This window comes from Topomyia yanbarensis, chromosome 3 (genome assembly GCF_030247195.1).
Source record: "Topomyia yanbarensis strain Yona2022 chromosome 3, ASM3024719v1, whole genome shotgun sequence".
Lineage (NCBI taxonomy): Eukaryota > Metazoa > Arthropoda > Insecta > Diptera > Culicidae > Topomyia > Topomyia yanbarensis.
Genome location: NC_080672.1, coordinates 49,298,400 through 49,324,559, shown reverse-complemented (window position 1 = coordinate 49,324,559; position 26,160 = coordinate 49,298,400). Strand labels below are relative to the sequence as shown.

The following is a 26,160-nucleotide window of genomic DNA, read 5'->3' as shown; positions in this document are numbered from 1 at the left end:
TTTTGAAAGATAATGATATTATCTAATACGCGAATCATCAGATATTTAAGCAAATCAATACTTTTTATCAAGGGCACGCAAATGGGTATAATTTTTAACACCCGCAAATAATGAATGATCTCGGGAAATGGTTTGACATGATGTACTGGTTATTTAGCACATGACTGGTGAAAAGCAAAAAATTTAATAAGTCGTTCATAATCAAGGAACTTTTTTAAAATTTTGTATCATTCTGGGTATAACGGACACAATAGGATAGGGAAAGATGGGCATATTTCTTGGGTGAAACACAGAAAAATGCCGTTAAATTGTACACCCTTGGGCTATTTTTCAATATCGAAACGTTGTGATATACCGACAGAAAACTAAATTTATTAGTTGCGAAGCTTTTCACTCTTCCCTTGTCCTATCTTCATCTTTATCAACACCACATGTCCATCTTACCCATAGCACTTTTGAAATGACGATTTTGTTCGTCATTTTCACAAACATTTTATCTTTTAGTTTGAAATTGAGCAAAAATGTGAAAATCAACATAGAATGAGTCTTGTAGTAATAAATTACTTTATGATTAACTGATTACATAGTATTCATGGTTGATTACGCGAATTATTTTAAAAATACAGACAATTACCCTGCTTATTATTGATTACCAATGTAATCGACGGATTATCGAATTATTTCGAAAAAGCGAAGTAATTCTTGATTAAGTGTCACTATTTTGGCTCGTTGGAAACCCCTTGGCGTATAGATTTTTATAGTGGGCGCGGCTAGGACTGCTTTCATTTCTGGCCAATCAGCGTCTACTGCAGACACTACAATATAGTCTATCAGACTAGAGGAATTCAATGTCATGCCACCAGCGGTTATTATGCTCAGGATCTTGAGTAACTGGCCACGGAAAACGACGTTGGCAGAATTGTTCTCGGTGCTAATGTACGTTGCGCTTGTTGTTTGGCGAGAACGATGGATGGTGAGTACAGACCGAGAAAATCGTAGAACTTAGCGACTTGGACGTAGATCAACCACATGGTCACAACTGCTCTCGTCGCTGACTTCATCCGGTTAGCGAGGAATAGTGTGTCTCTAGATCCTAGAGCAGACATAGATGACCTTATTCACTCTGCTTTTCTTTCACGGTACTTAGGGCTCACGTTCTTAGGGTGGAACGTGCTGGAAGAAATCTAATAAATTGGAGCAGTATTTTTTTAATTTGTTTATTTAGCACGACTCATTGTGTGAGTTTAAAGGAGCCGTTGGTCTTTTATATATTTACATTAAAAAAAAGTAAAATCGAATTTTTATGTGATTCTATTGAGCCCTTCGCACGCAATTTTTCTTTTCTAGCGAAGATTCATTTCCTAGGCTTGTGGAGCTTTATCGGCGTCGCCAGACAATGCCTGAGGGTCATTCAATCTGCTACCTCGATCATCTATAGTATCATTGCTGCTGTTGTCTTGAAGGTTACGGTCGATCATTTTGTTATACTTCTTTGTTTTGCTGGCTACGGTCTCGAAGCTTCCCTCCTTGTTGTCTGTATTTTGTTTTTGTGGTGATTCTTGTTGTAACAGCACTTGTAGATGGGAAATCTACCGCGAGACAGCAGCTACTTCATTCCCAGCAGTTCTACGATCGTTTTCGATACAGATACGATACCACAAAGCATATATAGTGATGGTTCGTTCTCACCAGATGCTTCGCTGACAGAGTTAATGTTCAGGTGCCATCAGAATTCAACGACACCTTTTGGAGATGTCTGCCGTGAAAGCTACTTTGTGGGTGCAAAACGAAGCATGATGTAGGCGCTTTGCACTACCGGACCGGCGTCAAGATTGTATGGGAATGACTTTGCGCTGGCATCGAATAAAAGCCGACATTTCGTGGCTGAGCTAAAGGGCCGAAAAATGGCATGATGTGACAGGTAAAATTCCTCTGGCACGGTGCGACGGGTTATCTGATTCAGTCACTTGGTGACAATGACCGAGAGCCTCGTATTCTCGGAAGAATTCAATGTACTGCGTTTGAATCTCGGGGTTACGTATCAATCTCTTCTCTGGCATGAGGAATCGCTTCAGTGCCAAATGTCGGTAGTCGTCCAGCATGGAAACGATTTCTTCGTTTGGTTCTAGTACCACAGGGAGGCCCCTGTCAGATGTCTATAGTACGTGAACATGAAGTGGGTTTTGCTGCCAACTTTTTCTTTGGATATTTCAGGGCTGCCCGGTAATTGCTCGATCGCTGCATCATGGTTTCAACCTCTGTAATGGAGACCTCATTGGAGTGCTGCACAGGCTCATCGGCGACGTAAGACTCCTTAAGAACACCAGCTACGATCCACCCCAGGTGAGTTTCTCGCAGCTGTGACAGTTTGTCGGACAGGCTCAGATGTCTTGGCTTTAGGATCTTACTACTACACTTCATCGATCAGCATATCCACCTTGTCGGGTATGTGGAACGCTGGATCAGCACGAACTATTCCTTCCGATAGGAGCCATCCGCTGACATCGATTTTGGAGGTTTGGATTTTTGTCAGGGACTTTTATTTTGAGTTTGGGCTCTGAATGTCTTGATAGTTTGTCCGTAACTTGAAAGCTCTCCCTTTCGCTTCATGGACCCCCAAGCCTTTCATGTCGACTTGTCAAGAACACGGTCATGCTATCCGACATGCCGATCATCTCTTGCTTTAGGTAGCACAGACTCTCCTTAGGTAGCTCAGACTGGCGTGTAGCCTCGTTGACTAGTTGACTAGGCAACTCTTCATGAAATTCGGACGTCTTGAGCGAGAGCAAACCCCGCAGGTGAGACTCCACAATCGCACGTATATTTTCGAATCGATCAATTTGAATGACCTAGGTTTGTTGGTAACTACCCTCGCTTAATACCTTGGCTTCTAGTTCTCCGAATGCTTCTTCAGCCAAGCACTTGCCGAGATGATACTGTTTTATACGTTCGGTATAATTCAAGTTTGCCATCAGATCCAGGAAAAAGCTTTCAATTTCGGCCAGCTGGGGTAACTGCCATCAAACGTAGGACTTGGCGCTTTTAGGGAATGCTTGATGATGATACCAATATCTACGCTGTGCGCTATGGGTAGCATAACGAACATAAGGTATTAGACGAAATATAGATATTGTCGTATGAAATCCGTGACCAAAAAGCCATCTCTTCATATTATAACGAACATAGTCTTGTCGGGTACATCACATGGAAATCAGCAGTATGGTTTGTCCAACGATGACTTGTTCAATGTGCAATACTGAATACTGACCAAAATAGGTGTAAGATTATTTTAAATTTTTCTTGGGTTGTTACTGCATTTTTCTAGGATTCTAATGGTACTCTACTTAGGATCCTGACGATAAATTTCATACATGGAATCTATCTCAGCATTCTGATGGAATCCTTCTCTGATGAATGTATTTCTCACGATTCTGACGAAGTCCGACTCAAGATTCAGATGATATGCAGATTAAAATTTCGACGAAAGCCTCGGGATTCTGATGGTATATTTAGCAGAGTGCTGAAGGATAGCTTGTCATGACTCTGGTGGAATCCTGTTCAAGGAAAAGTTCTGCTGAGGATTATGATTTGCTTAGAATTCTGATATAATCGTGCTCATGATTTTAATGGAATGCTACCAAATATTCCAGAAAAACTTTGATTCAGAGTTGTGTTGGAATCATACTCTGCATTTTTATAAAATTTTTCTCATGAATTTGCCACTCAAAATTCTGATGGAATTGCTGTTCTGGTTACATTCATTTCCAGAATGAACTTTTGAATCTCTCTCTGGGTGTTTAAGTGCAAGTTATTCTATATGCACTTATGTACTCAAAAATCAATACGAATTTTCCAATTTCACAACAGCGGAAAGGAATAGAAACGTCGGAACGTTGAACGGAAAACGGGGAGAGGTAGTCGAAGTTCGTATTGGGATTGTTGGTGGATCAAATTCTTCTCTTGGCGCCATTATTGTAGTTCATAGCTTGACACATTATCATCATTAACAAATCATGGATTGCGTACCAACTTCGTCTTATCCGAATCTAGCACTAATTTAGCACCTACTTGATGCTAAATCCAAAACGGAAACACGATTTGTGTTCCAAAGCAAACAACTGGTCAAGCGTAATGAATCGTAAGAGAAGTTCTGATTTACTGATGCCAAATCGGTGTCATAGTCCGATGGGATAAAATCGAAACGCCAGACATGACTTAATGATTTTTCAATCTTGGAATTGGAACTGCCGAGGTTAAACTTCTATGTTTAAAATGTTCTCTTTTTTCTAGTTTGATTATTAAGTTTTGGATTAATTTCCACTAATCCAGTTGTCCTGGAAAATAGACCACCGACATCGCTGATTAACTATTTCAACTAACTTTTTAGTTCCACTCTGGAAAATTTACTGCTATTTGCACATTGCACAAGCAAGCCAATCTAATCCAATTTCAATTTTAATCGTCCACCAGCAAATATTTCATTCTCACCCCACCATGATCTCAGCTGCAAAGCATCTTCCTTGGAGAATTTTCCCAGCAAATCAAACCACCTATAGCCAGGGCAGGCATTCCAGTCAGGTTTAAATTATTGCTTGCTAAATCTGTAGCAAATTTTCCGTTATAAATAAATTAGGTCCGACCGAGGCATTCGATATATATCCCGGAACATTCATCCATCCACAAACGAGCTTCAGTCCTCCGGTTGTACTCTCTAGAGCACAGTGCACGGCAAACCGAATGGCAAGTGGAGAAATTAAGCAATGCATTCGAACAGTCTACACACTCGAGCCGGCAGCAAACTACTAGACTATATGCTACCATCACCTCCGACTCCGGAGACCAAGGATCTATCGACCGACGCACCCCCGCCCGTCCGCAGGCTGTCTGCGTGTAGGCTTAAGGAATGCAATTCCTCTGTGAGGCTTTCAGCTTGTCGAAGAAGTTCCCCAACGGCGATGGTGGTTTCTTCGCACCATATACCGCAGCCGCGCGGCTGCGAAAATCGATATTGGTAAATGCTAATTTTCGGCTGCTAATAAATTCTATTGATAAAGCACTTAAAGTCAGCCACTGAATATTTCAAAACTGAATCCCATTTATATAAGCTATTTATGGGCTTTGCTCAGGCTGTACCGGAATGGTTTTCTTGTTCCCAGGAACTAGGCGTCGTCCGGAGCTTCACGTATGTATGTACTGTGCGGTGCAGTGTATAGGCAACCGAACGATCCTTGCACTAAAGCCTACACGCTTCTGTGAGTACCAGTGCCGTTTCCTGATGGTATGCTTGGGTGGAATCTTTTAATAAATATTCTAAAGTTCTTCGTTCTCGGTTCGATAGCTCTTCATTCACTCACATACGTATATTCTCTGCCAGTTTCAAAAGCCAACTAAACGTTATTGCTAGATTGTCAATGTGTGTGTGTGTGAGTGGTTGTGTGTTTGTGAGTAGGACATTTTAAGCTCAGGCACCATAATTTCCATTCATTTTCACCTATCCTCTATTTTCACTGCTACCAAACACTCCAACGATGAAGAGTGCATCATTCGACTACCGGGATGCTGATGTGGTTTGGTAAACTTGACATTGGGAATATGCACGTTCTACGTTTGAACCCAGGAGAGTGCTTAATGTCAACCTCCATGATTCTCTGTAGTAGAAACGAGTCCGAAAAAGTTCTCGGTGTCAGTCAACTTATTCCGAGCAAACGGTGTTTTATGTTCATTACGTGATTGGTGCGGACCAAAATCACTTTTATGTGATAAAAAATGAGTTTTGATTCTACATTGATTGGGTTCGTAGTTTGTTCATCATCCTAGGTACAACAAGGAAGAAGTGACTTCGAGCATAGCCTGGCTTTATCCGTGCTTCGTCAAGCGTGTCTGAATCCGATTTAATATATCAAACATCATCACGGGGTTTTTGGGAAGAGCAATATTCATTGGGTGTCTGGAAATGTGGTGGATTTCAGCACGCGTCTCCATAAAAAATTCGTTTATCGTTAAACCAACCAGATCGAAATGAAATAACAAAATTCTAACAGAATGCAATTTTCGTTTCAATCAGAATTATAAGTGATGAGAATTAAAAGAAAGTTGGATAACTTCAGTAAGTAGAGTAATTTGCATTTCAAATTCATCTCAGCAGTATCTGACACTGACTTAGCACCAAATAATCAATTTCGTCTCATCAATATCTGGTATTAACATAGCTGCTGCTAAATCCTGAAAGGAAATACTAGGTTTGTGTTCACAGCTACCACAATACGCGAAATTAATAGGCGAACCATCACTTATTATACTGAACTTTCAATTGAACGCGTAACGAACCGAAATAGGTTCAATACCGCTCCAATTTTGATCGGGTATTTTTTCAACACTGGTTCTACATTAATCCACCATTTTGCAGTACTGGACAGTGCACTGGATTGATATTGCACAGCGGTCCAAAAATGGGGACTTTTTTGATTCCGCAAAAATATATATTTTAGCAATGCGATGTCTTTGAGAAAGTTTCTTTCTTTTCATGCAATTGGACCGATGATTAATCCTCCTTACAATGAGTTACGAAATTTATATTCTTCAATACTTCAATACTTTTAGAGATATAGAGGGCTATTTGTGAAAGACCCCTCAAAAACAGTTTTATCACGGTAAGCTCTTTTGTATAGCTTTAAATGATTTCTGAAGTTCTAGAAAATTACGTAGACGACTAAAATAGACAACTTTGTGAAATTTGCTAACGTGATACCACTTGTCTTTACAATGTTATTATTATTAATAATTTTGTTCGACATAGAGAATTTCGCAATATTCCGGAAAACAAGAGTGTAGGAATTCCAACGATTTAAATATTTCTTGTGCTGGATGAAGTAACTAAATTTTTGCACAATTTAATCAGAAATGATTATATATTGAATTTAAAATAATGCATTAATAGAGAAAAAACTGATTCCCATAAAAAAACTCGCCGAACTGGCGCAGAACAACTCAATATTCTTCGTCTATCTCGAGCAGAGCCATCAATAACAAGCTCCAATCGAAAAGGAAAATCTTTTAAATTTGTAATTTAGGTTCGTGCAATATTTGCCGATACCACCATTCGTAGCTAGCCGTGTTAATGCAATGAAGCTGCACTGTACACGTGACCAGTATACTGAGAAGGCAATATTGCAAGGCCAAACATGGCTGGATTGTTTGCTATTCTGGTAAATAATTTATTCCATTCCTTGCCTTTTTGGGTTGGGGTCAGGTTCAAATTTTTGAAGATTTGAAATTTCGGGTTCCATTTTTTTTAATTTCAGTTCAGAACATTCTTTTAAATCTTGTTTTCAGTTCCAACCACAATATCACTCTCTTTCGTCCATTTGGACTTGTGCCCTTCGGCATAATGACCATTAGTCGTTATGACTATTCAGCCTAATGTCACTCGGCCTTACAGTTTAATGATCCAGCATCATCAGAAACTATTTGTCAGCCAGATTGTTATTAGGTTAAAAGATTAATTTAACGAATCGTTGCATTGCGGCCTGTCGATTGACAGGCTTTAGACATTTAGTCTTCACTTGTAAAATTACTGTCTTCTTCAATAAATAGCTGGTCTACATGTTTTGGGCATGATGCAAGATTTACAGCTGCATGTATCATTAATTTGCATGTGTTTTTTCTAGCTATTGAGCTTTAACTGTTCTTTTAGCATTTTGAACAAGTTACGGTTTTGAAATAATCAGTCAACAAAGCAGTCAAGTCGAGCAGATAAGAATCCAGTCCTACTTAATAGGACTCAATAGGATAGAATTCGGTCCAATTCCGATTTGTGACTGAATGTTTTTCAAATTGCTTGATCTTGGGTAGCCAGTCACAAGGCCCTTTTTCCACTAGACATCTGTGAATTTTACTGTATTGCACTATCACTATGGCCATTTGGGGACATGGCAAAGCAATAAACACATTGTTTTGGGCATTAAAACCAATAAATGTTTCCAACGCAGATGCAACCTCAGAAACACTGAACTAATTTTCACCTGCATTGTTTTCACCTAATAAGCCCACATTTTTGGAGCGTGTTGAATTCACTAGCCATCTGGATCCACCCACTCGGCCTTATGACACATTCGGCTTTATGACCTAATACTGCCTTATGACCCATTTGTTCTTATGACCCATTCAGCCTTATTATCCATTCGGCCTTATGACCCATTCGGTCTTATGACCCATTCGGCCTTATGACCCATTCGGTCTTATGACCCATTCGGCCTTATGACCCATTCGGCCTTATGACCCATTCGGCCTTATGACCCATTCGGCCTTATGACCCATTCGGCCTTATGACCCATTCGGCCTTATGACCCATTCGGCCTTATGACCCATTCGGCCTTATGACCCATTCGGCCTTATGACCCATTCGGCCTTATGACCCATTCGGCCTTATGACCCATTCGGCCTTATGACCCATTCGGCCTTATGACCCATTCGGCCTTATGACCCATTCGGCCTTATGACCCATTCGGCCTTATGACCCATTCGGCCTTATGACCCATTCGGCCTTATGACCCATTCGGCCTTATGACCCATTCGGCCTTATGACCCATTCGGCCTTATGACCCATTCGGCCTTATGACCCATTCGGCCTTATGACCCATTCGGCCTTATGACCCATTCGGCCTTATGACCCATTCGGCCTTATGACCCATTCGGCCTTATGACCCATTCGGCCTTATGACCCATTCGGCCTTATGACCCATTCGGCCTTATGACCCATTCGGCCTTATGACCCATTCGGCCTTATGACCCATTCGGCCTTATGACCCATTCGGCCTTATGACCCATTCGGCCTTATGACCCATTCGGCCTTATGACCCATTCAGCCTTATGACCCATTCGGCCTTATGACCCATTCGGCCTTATGACACATTCGGTCTTATGACCCATTCGGCCTTATGACACATTCGGTCTTATGACCCATTCGGCCTAATGACCCATACGACCTAATAGCATTTGGTCTGACGACATTCGGCATAATGACCCAGCACCGATTTTCCATTATAAAGTCTAAAGGAAACATATGCTAGTGTTTGGTTCCTAATGTGATTATTGGATGGTATCAACTACTAAACGTGAATTATCTGCACAAAATTTTATTTAACAGAGCAATCTAAATATCGATTCAGGTATTTTGTTTTCAAATTAGTCGTTTCTTTTGTTCATCAATTTTCCCATAAAATCGAGACAGAAACAATCATTTCTAGGTTATGTTGCGGCCCGTAGTATTTGTGCGCTAATTGATTATGACAATCCCTGACGGTGCTAAAAATGCAAGATGCTCAAAACTAAACGTTTACAAGTTGTAGAAAACGCTAAATCCACGTGAGTAGAAAAGTATCCAAAGAATGTTCGAACGCAGAGAATGTCGCAACTTGCACTAAATCATCTGATCTGGCAGGCGATTTGTAGATGCACTGAAACGGTTTAATTTTTATTTATCTGACATCTTACCGCTATTACCAGTTTTTTTTGGGCATTACGTTAAAACCATTTTTTATGATATGATGAAACAATTTTCAGGACTGGCTCTAGCCTAGCAGATCAAAGTCCCAGCCAATAAAAGTTTTCAATTAAAGTATATATTTCAATGAAAATGCCAAAGGAAAATGCCCACAATATAATCCACCAAAGAAAACATCTCACAAATCGAAAGAAAATCACTTTACACTGATTACTGATATTTTCTAATTTACGTAAAATGTGTTAAATGTATCATTGATGAACAAACTAATTAGAAACTAGAAATATGAATAAGTTCTATAATTTCAGCATCACTTGCTTCCAAGATATGGAAGAGAGTACAATGCACTTGCTTTCCCCTTTGCCGAAGAGTAAGGTATCTTTCTATGACCAATCAGTTACACTTTCTAAATTAATTCATCACTTCGTTAAACAAATATATTGACACTAATATTGTTGAATAAAAATAATTTGCTCTTTTTTTCGAAACTACTATAAAGATTGGAAAATATATTCGACTTCTTGAACAAAAGTGTGATGTATGGTTTTACCACGATTTGGAAAACAGTTTCAATTAAAACTGTTGCACCTAACGCATCAAAGCCCTATGGGTAATGAAAACGAAAAGATTTTTCTAAAAATGAGAGAATTACGGCGCAATTCCGAAAGCACTCAAGTGTATAGTAAAGATAGAAGAGGTGTTCATTAGTTGATTCCAGGTGATTGATTCTATTTTCTCCCTTTTCTTCGTGATTTCTGATTAGTTGATTTCAGTTGATTGATTCTATTTTCTCCCTTTTCTCCGTGATTTCTGATCATCTCTCTCATTTAATTACATAACGAACACAAATGGAACGAAAGACTATCAACATTAATCTTAACTTAATGACTTATAGATTCAACCAGTTACAACATTTTAGTCGCTCTTCTTGGTTGATGTCTGTTCGCTGCATAGTCACGTTTTTTTCAAACTTACATAGACAATAATTGGAAACCGTAGAAAGCGACTAAAATGCTGCTACTGGTAACAACATTAAGTTCATTACGATTGATAGACTAATATGTGATTTAGTAGCAATTGACATCCGATGGAAAGTAAGAACAAAATCACGACGGTTAGTTCTGCTTGTAGTGTGTATGTTTCTGCATATCAGCAAAGTTAATACACTAGAACTTCCATTTAAAACGAACTAACCCGGTCGTTCACAAATTGAATTGGTTCGTAAAAAATAGAGTTCGTTTTCGGGATTTGGTTTGCAACCAAAGTTTGCACATTTCTAAAGAGAACTTGAGTAATATTCTCGATAACCCTAATATGATAGATATTTTTGGAACGGCCTTTACAAGCATATGATGGAAATAGATATTTCCGACCTTTTTGAAATCCAAGATGGCGACTTACGGTTGAAAGCAATTCTTGATGACTCCAATTTGGAAATTTTTGGAAAGGGCTTGATAAGTAGATGATGAAAATGAATTTTTGGCGCCACTTTAAAATCCAAGATGGTGACTTGCTGTTGAGCAATATTTACGAACACTCATTATTTTTGGAACGGGCTTCACAGGTAGATGATGAAAATTAATGTTTGACGCCATTTTGAATTTCATGATGGCGACTTCCGTTAAAAAATATTCTCGATATCCCTTTCAATATAGGTAGTTTTGGAAGTGGCTTGACAAGTAGAAGATGAAAATGGACGTTTGGCCCATTTCGAAATCCAAGAATCCGAGACCAATATTTTCGATAACCCTAACAATATGGTTATTTTTGGAACGGGTTTCAGGAATAGATGATGAAAATGGATGTTTGGTGTCATTTCGAAATCCAAGATGGCGACTTTTGGTTGAACAATATTCTCGATTACTTTAACAATATGGGTATTTTTAGAACGGAATTGACGAGTAGATGATAAAAATGGTAGCTTGGCGCTATCTCGAAAGCTAAGACGACTTTCATTTGAGCAAAATTCTGTATAACTCTAATGAATAAGGTATTTTTGAATGGGCTTTTCGAGTAGATGACAGAAATAGATGAGTGACGTTACTTTGAAGGCCAATAGCGTCTTCCGGTTGAGAGAAATTATCTAGAACTATCATCCGCCTCACTATTCATTGTACCTCTATCTACTATATGATTATCTCTTTCGAAAATGCCTATATTTTTCAGGTTATCGAGTTACCGGAAATCGCCATCTTAGATTTCAAAACAGCTGCAGACATCGATTTCCGGCATCTACTCGTCAACTTCAATCCGAAGATACCCATACCGTTGATATTCTAGAGAATTTATCGAAACCAAAAGTCACCATCTTGTATTCCAAAATGGCTTCACACACCGATTTTCGTCATCTAATCGTCAACCTTATTCCAAAAATACCCGTACTGTTGAGCCCATACTGTTACCATACCCGATCAGAAACACATAACAAATAGATTTCAAAATTATATCTCGCGTTGTTACTTGTTATAAATTTCTGTTATTTTAACTACTAACGAGACCTTGTTTATAACAGAATATGTTACGAAAATTGCAATCTGTTAAAATCTTGTTATTTCATTTTGATCGGGTATACCCATACCATACCCATATAGATACCCTTATAGATTATTTATTTAAACATGAAGGCGCCATTTTGGTTTTCCAAACAGTTTCAGACATCGACTTCTGTCAAGTATGAAATTATTAAAGATATCACGGTTATCCGGATTACAAGTGCGTAAACAGAAGCTGGGGTAGATCTTATATTGGTAAGGTTTAAAATTGAACTTTTAACCGGTTCGAGATAGAGTTAGGCTATCTTCAATGAAGTTGTAGAACAACACATTTTAGACGAATTTGCTGATGACAGGCAAGCACTATCTTTTATACTTTCCATTTAAACTGACGCATATTGGTCACCAATACACATACATCGCTAATGCATAGGCGAAATTCGTTTTTTCTGTTTCTTACATTACATGCAAAGATGCTTCTTGCAATTTTCGCTCGTATTTATTGCATTCATGTAAGCGATTCTTACCGGGTACGTTTTGGGTGTAAAGTTCCTTTTGGGTAGCTTGAAGATTATTTTAGGGTTCATAATTTGTTTTTATACATCAACTACTAAACTTTTTTCGTTCCAAAGTTATGAGAACTTCTACTAAAAATATAACTTTCAAATAGCATTATCTTTCATTAGGGCACTTAACATTTGAAATATTCAACTTTGTGGAATAAATCATCAAAAAATGGTAAATGCGACATTTTTATACATCTTGGAATAATTACTCAAAATACAGTTCATTTTTAATAAAAAGTATAGGGGTCATTCCATGCGAAGTTATCAAGGCACGTGTAATCGACCTTCACGGATTTGAACCAAATTTGGAAGAATTGTTCATCTAGGGCCAATATATAAAAACCCAAATTTTTGTGACAATTGAACCACCCCTCGGGTCATGGGATTTTTAGTGTTGTGCGCTTGCGATTTTATATGAGAAAATGAGAGTTTTTCCCTTCAAAACGGTATATCTCAGGTTGTGCTCATAATATATTGGGATGATACGTGTTTTTTATGTAAAAATGTCTGAGAAACGCGATGGCATTAAAATTTTCAGAATTAAAATATATGTGCGGAGAGAAAAAACTTTATTTAACTGAAAAAATCGCATAGTTGGCAGCACTGCCGGCAAAAATAATATTTTTTCTAGACTCCTTGCACAATATTCTTCAAAAGCCATCTTGTGGTTTGATTCTAGAGTAAATAGAACCGGAGATATGATCAAAAGAAAATCAAGAGTTTTGGCAATTTGCCAAAATGGGGGGTGCTCCCATGACCCGAGGGGTGGTTCAATTGTCACAAAAATTTTAGTTTTTATATATTGGCCCCAGATGAACAATTCCTCCAAATTCGGCTCAAATCCGTGAAGGTCGATTTCAAGTTTGCATCTTTTTTTGATCACTTCGCGTGGAATGACCCATAGATAACTTTCCAACTAAGGAAGGTAGATGTTTAGTATATTGAAACAAACTGTTATCCTTCAAAATATCTGAAAATATTCCTAAAGTCATCGTAATGAAAAATCAAAACTGCAAAAGTTATAGAAATAAACCCATTTTTTAAGAAGCACCCAAATTAAAAATAAATTCTTGTAAAACGAAAAGTCCAAGACATAGAGCTCCAGTGTCTTCGAGAAAGTTTTTTTAAAATTAAATTTTCCTTCAATTTTCTGGAAGACCGCTAAACACTATCTAAAACCAATAAACAGGTAATTTTCTGATTTTATTAACTTTAGTTCCACCCTACCACTATTTAAAACAATAAAAAGGTCTTGTAAAGCGTAAAGTTTTATCACGAAAATGATACTATATTTTTTACATTGTCCATATTGAAAGTAATAGTAACTAAATTAAAGAAAAACCAGATTTTTGATTAAACTTTTGCAGTTTTCATTTTCACATATTCTTTAGATGTTTTTCAGAGCTTTTAAAGGAAAATATTTTCCAATAATACATCAAAAATCCAGCTTCTGTATTAAATTTTTCAGCAGGTCTAGCGTCTTGGTGGTCGTTCATTTCTATCTCGAACACTTCGGTGTCTTCATCGTACTTTCTACTTTTATGTACGCAAACATCTTATTTCTTATCCATACTAGTCGCGAGTATGAATTTCCTCAATTCTGGTGCTGGCTGTTGATATTGAGATACTTAACGCAGATTTTGCCGTCAATATTACCTAAACACCTGCCACATATTTAACAATTGCTTGTGATTCGGGTTATGGTATTTGAGCCTAGGTATTTGCAAATATGTAATGTAATAACGCTTTATGTTTTGTGTGTGCATGATCAGGTAGCAGGAAATGGATTGATCTACCCGAATTCTCACTACAAAATCACCATTTCAAATACCGGGAAGTAATTCCTAGATATGTCCTTTATAATGAATTCCATGTCTTCCAAATGTGATATGTATCTTCGAATAGCCATGGTGCAAGTGAATAGTATTAGATCTTGTAGCGGAAGACTAATTTTCTCGTCGTGTATTAATATGAGGATCAAAGTTATAGCGGTATCGCACACAACTTCGTGTTACAAGTCGTTATGCAAAATGATTGGTTTCGCTTGTGTTGAACGCTATCAGCATTGAATGCCTGACATCCCGAGCAAACGTAAAGTCCATAATACACCCATGCTCATGGGTTTTGACATGGGTGTTTGAAATGGATTCAACCCATGAAAACACCATCACCATGGTCCGGTAGATCCCATATAAAATACCATATGTTGGTGTATTTGTGGGTTATCGAGACCATTTTATGGTGTCTTAATGGTTGTGAATTTTGGCACGGACCATGTTTAAGATATTTTTAAGGGGCTATGTGGTGTTTGAACCCATGAGTATTTGCTCGGAATGGTAGAACTCTATAAAAGCGACGTTCGCAAGCCTTACATTCAGAAAATGTTTCACCTCACTAATACTCGATCTTATACGAAACGGTCGGAAGTCATTGGCCGACGTATTTTGCTGGAGCACCACTGCGACTCACTCATCATCACAGCAAGAACTGTTTTGTTCTTTTGATGAGATAAACAATATGAAAAAAACTGTTTCGTCGTTTGCTTCGTTCTGGCTCGGGCAGAAGCAGAAAGCAAATTGAGTATCGTAACTGGTGTCTTTGGTAGTTCGAAATAGCAATCTTCTTCATTAATTTGTTCAAACCAAACAAGATACTAATTTTATTTAGAGTCACCGAAAAACATTTTTTCTTTAATTTGTTTCCAAAAATTTCGGAAGGGGGCTTTAGCCCCCTACCACCCCCCCTCCCTCATAGCGACGTGCATGGTTATTTTTTGTTTCCTGAAACACACATTTGTAGGAATAAAGCGCACAAAAGAGCTGTTTTAATGTTTCTGATGTTCACAATTTTTAGACCTTTGCAACATCTATCTGAATATTTTTTAATACTGTAAAATATTTTGTTTTTGTTATATTTATTTTCTACTGATTCCATCAGATATCTTTCGATATGGATGAGTTCTAAAAACTTTTATCCTCCCAACAACAGTAAAGTCATCTCAATGGTAATTATTAATTCAACCCAGGTGCCGACATCCTCCACTTGTCTTAGAATGCCTTTGCGCCAACCAACACCGGTACGGCGATTACTCGCCCGTAACCCCTAGAAAGAAAAAATAAACGCCGCCGCCGGTAAGCAAACGTCCCCGAGGCAATCTCTGGACCACACCAGCAGCAGCAGTAGCCGGTGATGTGGTGAGGTTTGCAATTTAAGAAAACATCGTTCTCAAACAAGCAAAAGCTCTCCTGGGAACCAGATGAGCCGTTAGGCGTTTCATTCCGAAGAATATTTTATTCCCCTCACCGATTTTGGCACTAATGCTAATAGGATTTCCACCCTCCTGAAACACCCGGCGCGGTCGCGGTCGTGGTCGGTAGTTCGTGCTGTGGCTAGGAAATTCGACTTCTAAAAAGCTTCATTCACAGCTCACAGTCACTCTGACGCTGGTGGTTAGGAACGAAGTACATGTTTTGGTATATTAAAACAACTGAAGCTAGTAAATGGGCACTTACCGCCAATGGTTGATTTTTCGCACTCCAGCAGAGTGGCTTGAAGGATCCTTTACGCGTTACGTACTGAAAACTTTTGAAGTTGTTTCGCCAGTCGTACGAGATGAGACGCGTCTCTAGCGTCATGCCGGAAAGTTCCGTCGGGGAGGCGATCCGCACCGGATTCGAACCGCTGTTTTCGGAAACAAACGAACTAATTAGCATTGTTAAACAAAAGCATCAAATAGCAAAATACTTACGGAACGAGCTCGTTGATTCCCAGCGAATGCAGCACCGTTGGTAGGCTGGGCAACGAGTGGCACGTTGTTAGTTCTTTCTGCCTCGGGAAGTACAAGGTTAGCACCAGGCAGGTTTCCTCCCGAGTGGTCAACCCACCCAGAGTGATGGCTGCTCGTCCCGAACTATCGTAGATGCATTCGGCAATCAGTCGATCACCCGGAAGCACCCTTACCGGAGATGTTAGCCTTCGATACTCCTGATAGTTGTAATCCGTGTTTCTATCGTGCGCGATTGGCAAAAGTTCCTCCCGGTAGCGGATCTGCCTCAGTTTGATTTGCCTGCCAATTTGATGCGTCCGCATCATAACAGCAAAAATATTAATCCCGTCACGTGGAAACGCTCGCTGGGTACACTCGCCGACGCAGTGTCCCTCGGACACAACGTGGTCCTGCCCAGGCGGTATGATATGCCTCCAATTTGGGTCCATTCCAACCGACAGCACTCCGGCATCGTGATTCCTCAGCGCACTGGTGTAGTAAATTTTCAACCCGGAATTGTCCACCATCACCTTACTCTTGCTGGCAGCGGCTGCCATGGAGGCAGAGGCGGCGGCATTCACTGCACTTTCGCCAAACTCCACGCTGCTGCTGTAGTGCGTCTCCATTAGATAGAAGCGGGCCTGATTCGAATCCAGCGGGTATCCGGCTTCGGCAGGAAACGAAAAGCCCTGATAGTGAGGACGATGATGCGGATGTGCGATAGAATAGGATAGAAACAAAAACAACTTCTTTAGTGCAATTTATTGGATTCAGCGCGAGCTGCAATAAAATTCCGATGGTCAGTCCGGGGGTGGTGGGAATGGGGCGGGACCACAAATAAAGGGACCATCAAAAGGCAATAACTCAAAATCATATTTATTGCTTGGTTCGGTTGGTAGGTCGACTGCTTGAGTGGGTTTTATTGTCATCGGTGTGGCTGAGTCACCGCGGGAAAGGGGGTTTCCGCATTCAAGTGAGAATGCAAAACAAAAGCAGAGATAGAGATGTCGTAAAATTCTGATCTAGTAATCTCGATCTGCTGGAAGTGACGGAACAATGGCAGAATTGTTGACGCAGGATTCTTGGAGCCCGTTTTACCCAGGAATTTATTGGATTTTGATTGAAATCGTAAATCTTTTATAGGATGTATTTTTCGAAGGAAACAACATGGTAATGAAATTGGATTAAGGTGTTCTATCGGGAATATTTATTGCTGATTGAAGCTGTTGTTTTTCAAGAAAATTTCATCAATCAAAGTTTTTGTCGATTATAGTTGAAAAAAGTCCTTGAAGTGGATACAATTTTAATGGCAATAAGAGGAACTTGCTTAATTAATTAAGTTTCAGGCTGCGATCCACTAGGAGTTTGGTCTTTGTTCGGACAAAATCAGCCTAGAATTCATTTGGCATCCGGCAAGTTGCAGTATCTCAACCAAATAAATTTCGAAATAAATGAAATGGGTAGTGCTGTGATCAAGTGCGGTTAGAGTGGCACAAATTTATCTTCAGTATACACGTACAGCAAGTATTAATCTGTCCCGTCTTGTGCTACACGTACAGCAAGTATTAATATGTCCAATACCTCCTAATTGACCTATCGACCCTCAATGTCTCCTATAAGCAAAGCAGTCACCTCTCCCTCTTATCGATCGGACCAAATCTCTCTCGTTTTCCATTTTTAGATCCAGTGGACTGGGCTCAGGCTTGAGATATTTATTATCACTGTTTGCCCCCTTAGCTAACTCAGTCGCCGCCAGACTTTGGCAGTGGGTAGAGCTATGGAGGGGCATGTTGATGTCTGCCCTCAAATTACTACTATTACTGTTGCTAGTGTAAATAGAAAATATGTATGTTGTTTGGCATATCTGATACATAATGAAGCTTCTGGTAATTTCAAAAGGGCTGAATCATACTGTTGCAGAAATGGGTTTTTTCTCATAATCGGTGGGCATGCAAATACCCACCACATAATTTGGACCAGCTCAGATATTAATTTGATAGGCATTGAATTGAAGGAATACTTAAGTAGTACAAATATGCTCAACATTTTCACGATCTGGCTGAAAAGAGGTGTTAGATGTAACTCTCTACTCTGACAGTATTACGCAAACGGGGTCGTACCAAACGAGATTGAACCTTCGGTATCTGATCATAAGTACGTCTTTGATCATTTAAACGCCTTGCTGGATATCGTCATATATCCTAATCTCGAATCTTCGAACCGGCAACTCTTCGAAGAGACTTTGAACACTACATTTCATAGGACGGTTCCAACGATTGAATCTCTAAGTGATTTGGATGAGGTCATGGCTATCACAACCTTACTTATAGTAGCAGCATATCAACAGGGCTGTCTGTTTTAAGTTTAGCGTCCTTTAGAAGAACCCCTTAGTGGAATACCGAACTTGTTCGACTCAAAAAATTATGTGGAAGAGCTTGGAATAGCAGGCGCACCAAGGGGTAGGAGGTTTTTAAGTTGGCTCGCAAACTATAGAGAAATGCCATTCTAATCTCTAAGCGAAGTTGTTGGAAAAGCCCCTGAACAAATGTCTCAAGTCTCAAAGTTTAAATACTTTTCAAATTGAAACACATTTATATATTTTCGCTTAAGACTGCTAATGGTGAACTCGTCTGACGAAGATGCAGTACTCAACAGTCTTTTTGACACACACTTTCAAGGCTGTGCGGAGTCATTACTGACGATTGTCCCTGATTTCTTTTCAAGTAGTTCTGATTTTTAGGCATTTGCTTGTAGACCGAATCGATCAAATGGGCAATTAAAAGTTGTACTCCGTATAAGTCTCCGGGAAAGGATGGAATCATTCCAGTTCTACTTCCAAGAGGACATGAACACTTCAAGCATATTTTGAAAAACTTTCTTACCTGCAGTCTTGTAACAGAATACATTTTACAATTTGGCTAGTTATGGCGGGAAATAACTGTGAAATTCATTCTCAAGGATGGCCGTGTTACTTATGAGGAGACAAAGAGTTTTAGGCCGACCAGTCTGACCTTCTTCCTTCTCAAGTCAATGAAACGTTTAATCGATAACTGTATTCCAGATGTTGGCCCAGCAAACAAGCAGTCGTATATTAATGTCCAATACAAATTGTAAATATTATCAGACGAAATCAGAATTATAAATACTTCCAGCTAAAGTCATGATAAGTTGTAAAAAAGTTACTTAAAATGCAAATCAATGATCGAAATACAATGTTTATTTAAAGTTGTTTATTGATCCTCCCTAACTCAACACAGAATTGCAAAACAGAAATAGTTATGACATCTTCGATATATTATATATAAGTCGATTAGGAATTGGATTAAATTGTAAAGTTGTTCTTAATAGTAATCTTATTTTTACAAACGTTGCTCTTTCGCGGAATTTACTGAGTGTCGAAAAAATAGAGAATGAACGCTTTCGTTATTAAAAATAAATTGACTCGTATTCGCAAAACTGGAACGTACAGTCGATTGCTCCAAAAATGCAAAAGACAGATTTCTTCTCAGTATAAAGATCGAGTAAGTAGGGATTATTCTGGCCTACAATATTGTGGTTCATCACTGGAACCGTTAGATGTTCCGAATATTGAAATCAATGAACAAGAAAATATGCACAATAATGAAGTTCCGTTTGAATTATTCCAAGAAGCTTGTAAAGTAGACGATTCTGAAAGTAAAGGTATTTTTCACTTATTATTTTGAATTGGACATATATATTCACTATGTTCTAATGGGCTTCTGAATACCAAATATCGCAATCTGCTCTAAAATCACTTATTGGTGTGCTGAACACTCATATACATGCTGATCTACCAAAAGATCCCAGGACGCTTATGAGGACTCCAAAAGAACTAGAAATAATTAACATGAAGGATGGTGGAAAATACTGGCATCATGGATTGAGATCTGGTCTTCTCTATCATCTCTATCAACATCAATATCGACGGTCTACCAATATATAAAAGCATATAACAATGTATCAATAATTATTTTCGATACTAATGAGTTATATAAATGACCGGTTAGCAATTCAAATAATGTCAAACCTAATCGCATATATTTCCCAATAAAATCATTTAGCGAGATATCATGCATTGAATTCTAAGCAATGTTAGAGTATCATATTTGAATTCCATTATGGTATTTCGAAATCGTAAACACAAAAAGAATAAGATGGGCGAATATTACCACTTGTCAACGGTATACATATAGACCAATGCATAACGGCTACGCTGTGGATACAGATATCTCAGGATCCAGACTGGAAACAAAAGGTAATTTAAATTCAAAATTTTATTTTCAGAGAATAACGACTTCAACTATGAAATATTAACAGTCTTAGCAAATTAAGCAAAAATTATCCAGATTTATTTATTTTGAATATATAGGAAGAACTGCTTGCTCTTTTGCATTTTTAAGCAAAATGCAACCCGTATTCGTTATAGGATACATACCTTTTTTTGGCCATAAAGTTGTATAAGCTTCCCAATATAACTGTACAGCTAATCACATACAAATTCAAAAGAACAATCTGAAGGATTGTATAAACATTTTGATGGAATTAGCATACATCGTATATCACATTGTAGCTATAGTCCGAATTGTACCTATATGGCCTCCACTTTTGTTCACTTAGAAGGAATGTATGCATTTTATACAATAATTTTGCATCGTATAAACGTATGATTAATTGGTTTGTAATCGGTAAAAGTGAATCAAAATGTTGGCTGGGGGTTTAGCCGTGCACCCGTTGCATGCATCAGCAGGGGAAGTCTACTACCACTCTGTTACACAATGCTGTCTACAATATTGAAAATGCTTTTTCGCAAAAGCGATCAAGTTTAGGAGTTTTTCTTGATATTGAATGTACTTTGGACAATGTGTCTTTCGAATCCATTTTGGAAACAGCACGAGGTCCGGGAATACCTTTCTGTATCACGAACTGGATACACGCAATGCTTAGCAACAGACATCTGTACTCATCGTTAAGACAAGTAAAGATAAGGATGCGGATGTCCTCAAAGTGGTGCGCTGTTACCACTTCTATGGAACATTGTCGCCAGTGTCTTGTTGAGGAAGCTTAATGCGCTTGAGTCTCCGACCTACGGTTTCACCGATGATTATCATATAATGATATATATTAACACAGTTTTTGATTTGACGCAACAAGCCTTGTTGTTGAGCAATAGTGTCTTGATTTTAGAATCTCAGTTAATCTAAATAAAACTTCAATAGTGCTTTTCACGCAACGAAGAATTACAACCGTAGCTCGTCCGTTGCAACTCTTTGACGCTAAAATTATCGGCGCAGATCAATGTATCTACGTTGTGATAATTCAGTACTCAAAATTCATTTGGACAGCTCACCTTGATTTCAGAATCAAGAGAACGGCCGATGTAGACGACCCTTCGGCAAATCTTGGGGACTCAAACCCAGGCACATTCAGTGGATCTAAACAACAATTATTAGACCATGTACTGGTATACAGGTGCCTTGTGTGTTGGCAGAAGGGAGAAGTCATGACAATCCATTTAAAGTTAAACCATCTTCGACAAAATCTACTTCTGCTCTAGAGGCACTCTTGAAAATGAAACCAAAATACGCATTTCTAAAATAAGAAACACTTTCTTGTGCACATTATCTTAAGGTTACTGGGCTCTGGAACAATAACCTAATGGATCGAGCAACTACACGGGAAAACATTGGTCCCAAAATCTTGAATGAAGTGCCATGAATTCTGAAACAATCACGTTTTTACGTTACGATTACAGGACCATGAACAAAAATCATGAGTTTTATTATTAGTTCCATTTCCCTTCAGTAATGTCTATATAACGCTTTAATTAGTGGAAATATTTGTTTTTGTTTTGTGAACTTTAGTCACGGTTTTCGGCATACCATTACCAACCCGATTGTAAGTGAATCAGTTCACTACTATATGAACATTATTAATAAAATCAAAGGTTAAATAGTGATTTTTTATTTTTTTTTTGGAGCATGACCTGCTTTTCGTGATTGTAAAGTTTTTCACAAAATCAAAACACATTTTCTCGCGCACTATTTCACGAAACTCGGAATATTATTCATGAATCCTCTCCATCATCGTGATGTAGTTGATGATTTCTAATGCATTAGTTACAATTCAATAGCCGTGCTCGTGAAATAGTTCACTAAATCATAAAATGTTATTCATGTATACGTGAACTGATTCATGATTTCTAGCGAATGTCGCAACTTATCATTCTTGAAATAGGTCACAAAACCATGAAATAACTTTCATTTATTCGCGAACTAGTTAATGATTCCTAATATAATAAAGTATTTATGTATACGTGAACTGATTCATGGTTCCTAGTGACTGACCATTCGTGACGATTCATGATTCTTAGTATAATAGTCACATCTGATAATGTGTACCCGTGAAATAGTTCACAAAATCATTAAATATCATTCATGGACTTATGAACTGGTTTATGATTCGTGATATATGATTCACGATCTATCTTGAGTGTTTATGATGTTTAGAAGACATCCGTTACCATTTTCAATTCCATGGAACTTTGCACATGGTATAAAAATTTTCATGTGAACAATTTCACAAATTGAAGTTTTTTCATAAAATATCTAATAGTTATGTACAGGATATATAACAAAACTTTTAGTATCTTGAACAGCTTTATTTATTGGATGAGGTTCAATGAGATGTCCGGATAGAAAACGAAAAATGAGTTCAGCACAAAAAACATATGATAGAGCCACAAATCGTATTCGCGATGTCACGTTACTCAGAGTAAGAAATTCGACGGTTGTTAAACATGAACAGGAGTTACATTATTGCAATTGTGTCAAATTCGAAAGTGAGCTCAAGAATAAAATATCACGATAACATAATGAAAACCGTGACTAAGATCCTGAAATCATGAATATAAATTACACTATTCGTAAATAAAACATCAAAACTCGTGACAATGATTCTGAAATCATGAACACAAATCACTCTCTTTGTAACTAAAATATCACGAAAACTGGAATACACTGAAACCTCCATTTACGAACTCTTTTTTTACATAATATTCAATTTACGTAACTTTTTTTACGAACCAAATTCGAAATAACGAACTCTTTTTTACGAACTAAATTCGAAATAACGAACACTTTTTGGAAAGTTTGAGTTCGTACATTACAGCATGATGTTATATACTTATATATTCTTAATTAATTGTTACTAATATAAGTTGGGTATTTTCGGAATGGGGTTGACGAGTGCATGACGGAAATCGATGTCTTGAGCCGTTTTGGAATCCAAGATGGCGACTTCCGGTTTAGATAAATTCTCTATAACCTCAACAATATGGGTATTTTCGGAATGGGGTTGACGAGTGCATAACAGAAATCGATGTCTTGAACCATTTTGGAATCCAAGAAGGCGACTTCTGATTTAGATAAATTTTCTATAATTTCAACAATATGGGTATTTTCGGGATAGGGTTGACGAGCGCATGACGGAAATAGAGCCCATATTGTTCGTTATCGAGAATATTGCTCAACCGGAAGTCGCCATCTTGGATTTCGAAATGGTTCCAATTGTCCATTTTCAGCATCTACTTGTCAAGCCCGTTCCAAAAATACCCATATTGTTAGGGTTATCGAGAATATTGCTCAACTGGAAGTCGCCATCTTGGATTTCAAACCGGTTCCAATTGTCCATTTTCAGCATCTACTTGTCAAGCCCGTTCCAAAAATACCCATATTGTTAGGGTTATCGAGAATATTGCTCAACCGGAAGTCGCCATCTTGTATTTCAAAACGGTTCCAATTGTCCATTTTCAGCATCTACTTGGCAAGCCCATTTCAAAAATACCCATATTGTTAGGGTTATCGAGAATATTGCTCAACCGGAAGTCGCCATCTTGTATTTCAAAACGGTTCCAATTGTCCATTTTCAGCATCTACTTGTCAAGCCCGTTCCAAAAATACCCATATTATTAGTGTTATCGAGAATATTGCTCAACCGGAAGTCGCCATCTTGGATTTCAAACCGGTTCCAATTGTCCATTTTCAGCATCTACTTGTCAAGCCCGTTCCAAAAATACCCATATTGTTAGCGTTATCAAGAATATTGCTCAACCGGAAGTCGCCATCTTGGATTTCAAACCGTTTCTAATTGTCCATTTTCAGCATCTACTTGTCAAGCCCATTCCAAAAATACCCATATTATTAGGGTTATCCAGAATATTGCTCAACCAACGAATATTAATAAGAATGTGAAGCAAACTTTTTTTACGAACTAAATCCCAAATAACGAACACTTTTTTTACGAACTAATTCAGTTTACGAACCCCCGGTTTGGTTCGTAAATGGAGGTTTCAGTGTATAAATTACGAATATCGTAACTCAGACCCTGAAATCGTGAACATAAATCGAGCTTCTGTACTAAAAAAATCCGATAGTAAACTCATGAATAAAAACGGAAACGTGATCAGAAAATACGAAAATCTTGACGAAGCTCCTGAAATTATGAACATCGTTTAAATGCCGTTTCTATTAGCTGATATACTTTATACAAACCGGTGTATCCCAAAAGCATGTACAAGAATCAGAACAAAATCTAAACATGTCTACACACCAAAAAATTATGAATTTTATCATTGACGTAATTGCAAACATGACACAATTTAACAACCCGTAATTCTCGAAATGACGAAACATTACCGTGTTCCGTTTAATTATACATGAAACATATACTTTACATGCGCAATGACATAAAATTACACTTACTGCCATTGAAAACAAACGCCATATGTTGAGTAAAATTACACGATTTACAAAAATCAACGTCATGTAAAATTAAAACCAAACGTAAAACTAAGTCATTTTTGATGCTCGTATATGTCAGGGTCAGGAGACGTAAATTTACAAGATTTTTTCTAGGTGTGTAGAGAACAACCACAGTAACCCAACCAAACATCGCAACGTAACGCCATGTACAGTTCTGCACGAACTTGTTTTTTGAAAACACATAGTTCCATGAATACGAGTTTTATTATTCATAATTTCAGGAACTTGGTCACGATTTTCGTTCAGTTTATGAAATCGTGATTTTTTGTTCATGAATTTATTAACGGATCTTTTCCGTGTTGGCACACAGAATTGGCCCCAAATGATTATCCTGGATGAGTGTATGCTTGCTCCCAGTGACATAACACTCACATATAGTTTTCCTTTTACAACTTTCAATGCGAGATTCCTCCTCGCGAGCAACGGCTGTCTAGCTGGATGAAGCGACAATTGAAGAATACGTAGTTTGTTATACTGACGGCATTGCTTGCAAACTTGCATTCAAACAAAGACTTTGTTGCTGGATGTGAGTCCGAAAATGTCAAAGAATTTTCTGCATTTTCCCAAGCACAATTGTAGTATTCTAATCATGGCACTGACTTGGCCTTGCAAACTCAATTATTACATGGCTACTATGCAGCGTGCTTGATATGATATGTAACTGCCCTGCAGTAATGCGATTGTGTAACCGTATTTTTGGTTTTCCATACATAGCTTATGTACAGAAAACTGAATCTGAAGTATATGCTATTGTTTTTAACCCAGTGTGGTAGAAAGCAATAGAGTTTGCTGGGAAGTTCTGAGAACCAAGTCGATTACAAAGAAAATACAGCAGTACTTTTGCAGTATCAACGACTGATTTTTGGAATATCTGGCGAAAAACAAAGCTATGAACTGAGCTATGACTTCCAAAAGTCACGCAGGCACGTAGCCAGAGGGGGGGCTAGGGGGCTAAAGCCCCCCCCGAAATTTTTCAAAAATAAATTTAAGAAGC

The 26,160-nt window shown here is 38.3% G+C and overlaps 1 protein-coding gene across 2 annotated transcripts in view; it reads right to left on the bottom strand.

The window, feature by feature from the left end:
* The window catches only part of LOC131691337 (MOXD1 homolog 2-like), a 611,999-nt gene that overhangs the window by 27,090 nt on the left and 558,749 nt on the right, over positions 1-26,160 (bottom strand). For both annotated transcript variants that reach the window (XM_058977649.1, XM_058977648.1), the window contains 2 exons: positions 16,309-17,015; positions 16,073-16,241 (listed from right to left, as the gene is read on the bottom strand). In XM_058977649.1, coding sequence (XP_058833632.1) covers positions 16,073-16,241; positions 16,309-17,015 — 876 coding nt within the window. The remainder of the gene's footprint in view (positions 1-16,072; positions 16,242-16,308; positions 17,016-26,160) is intronic.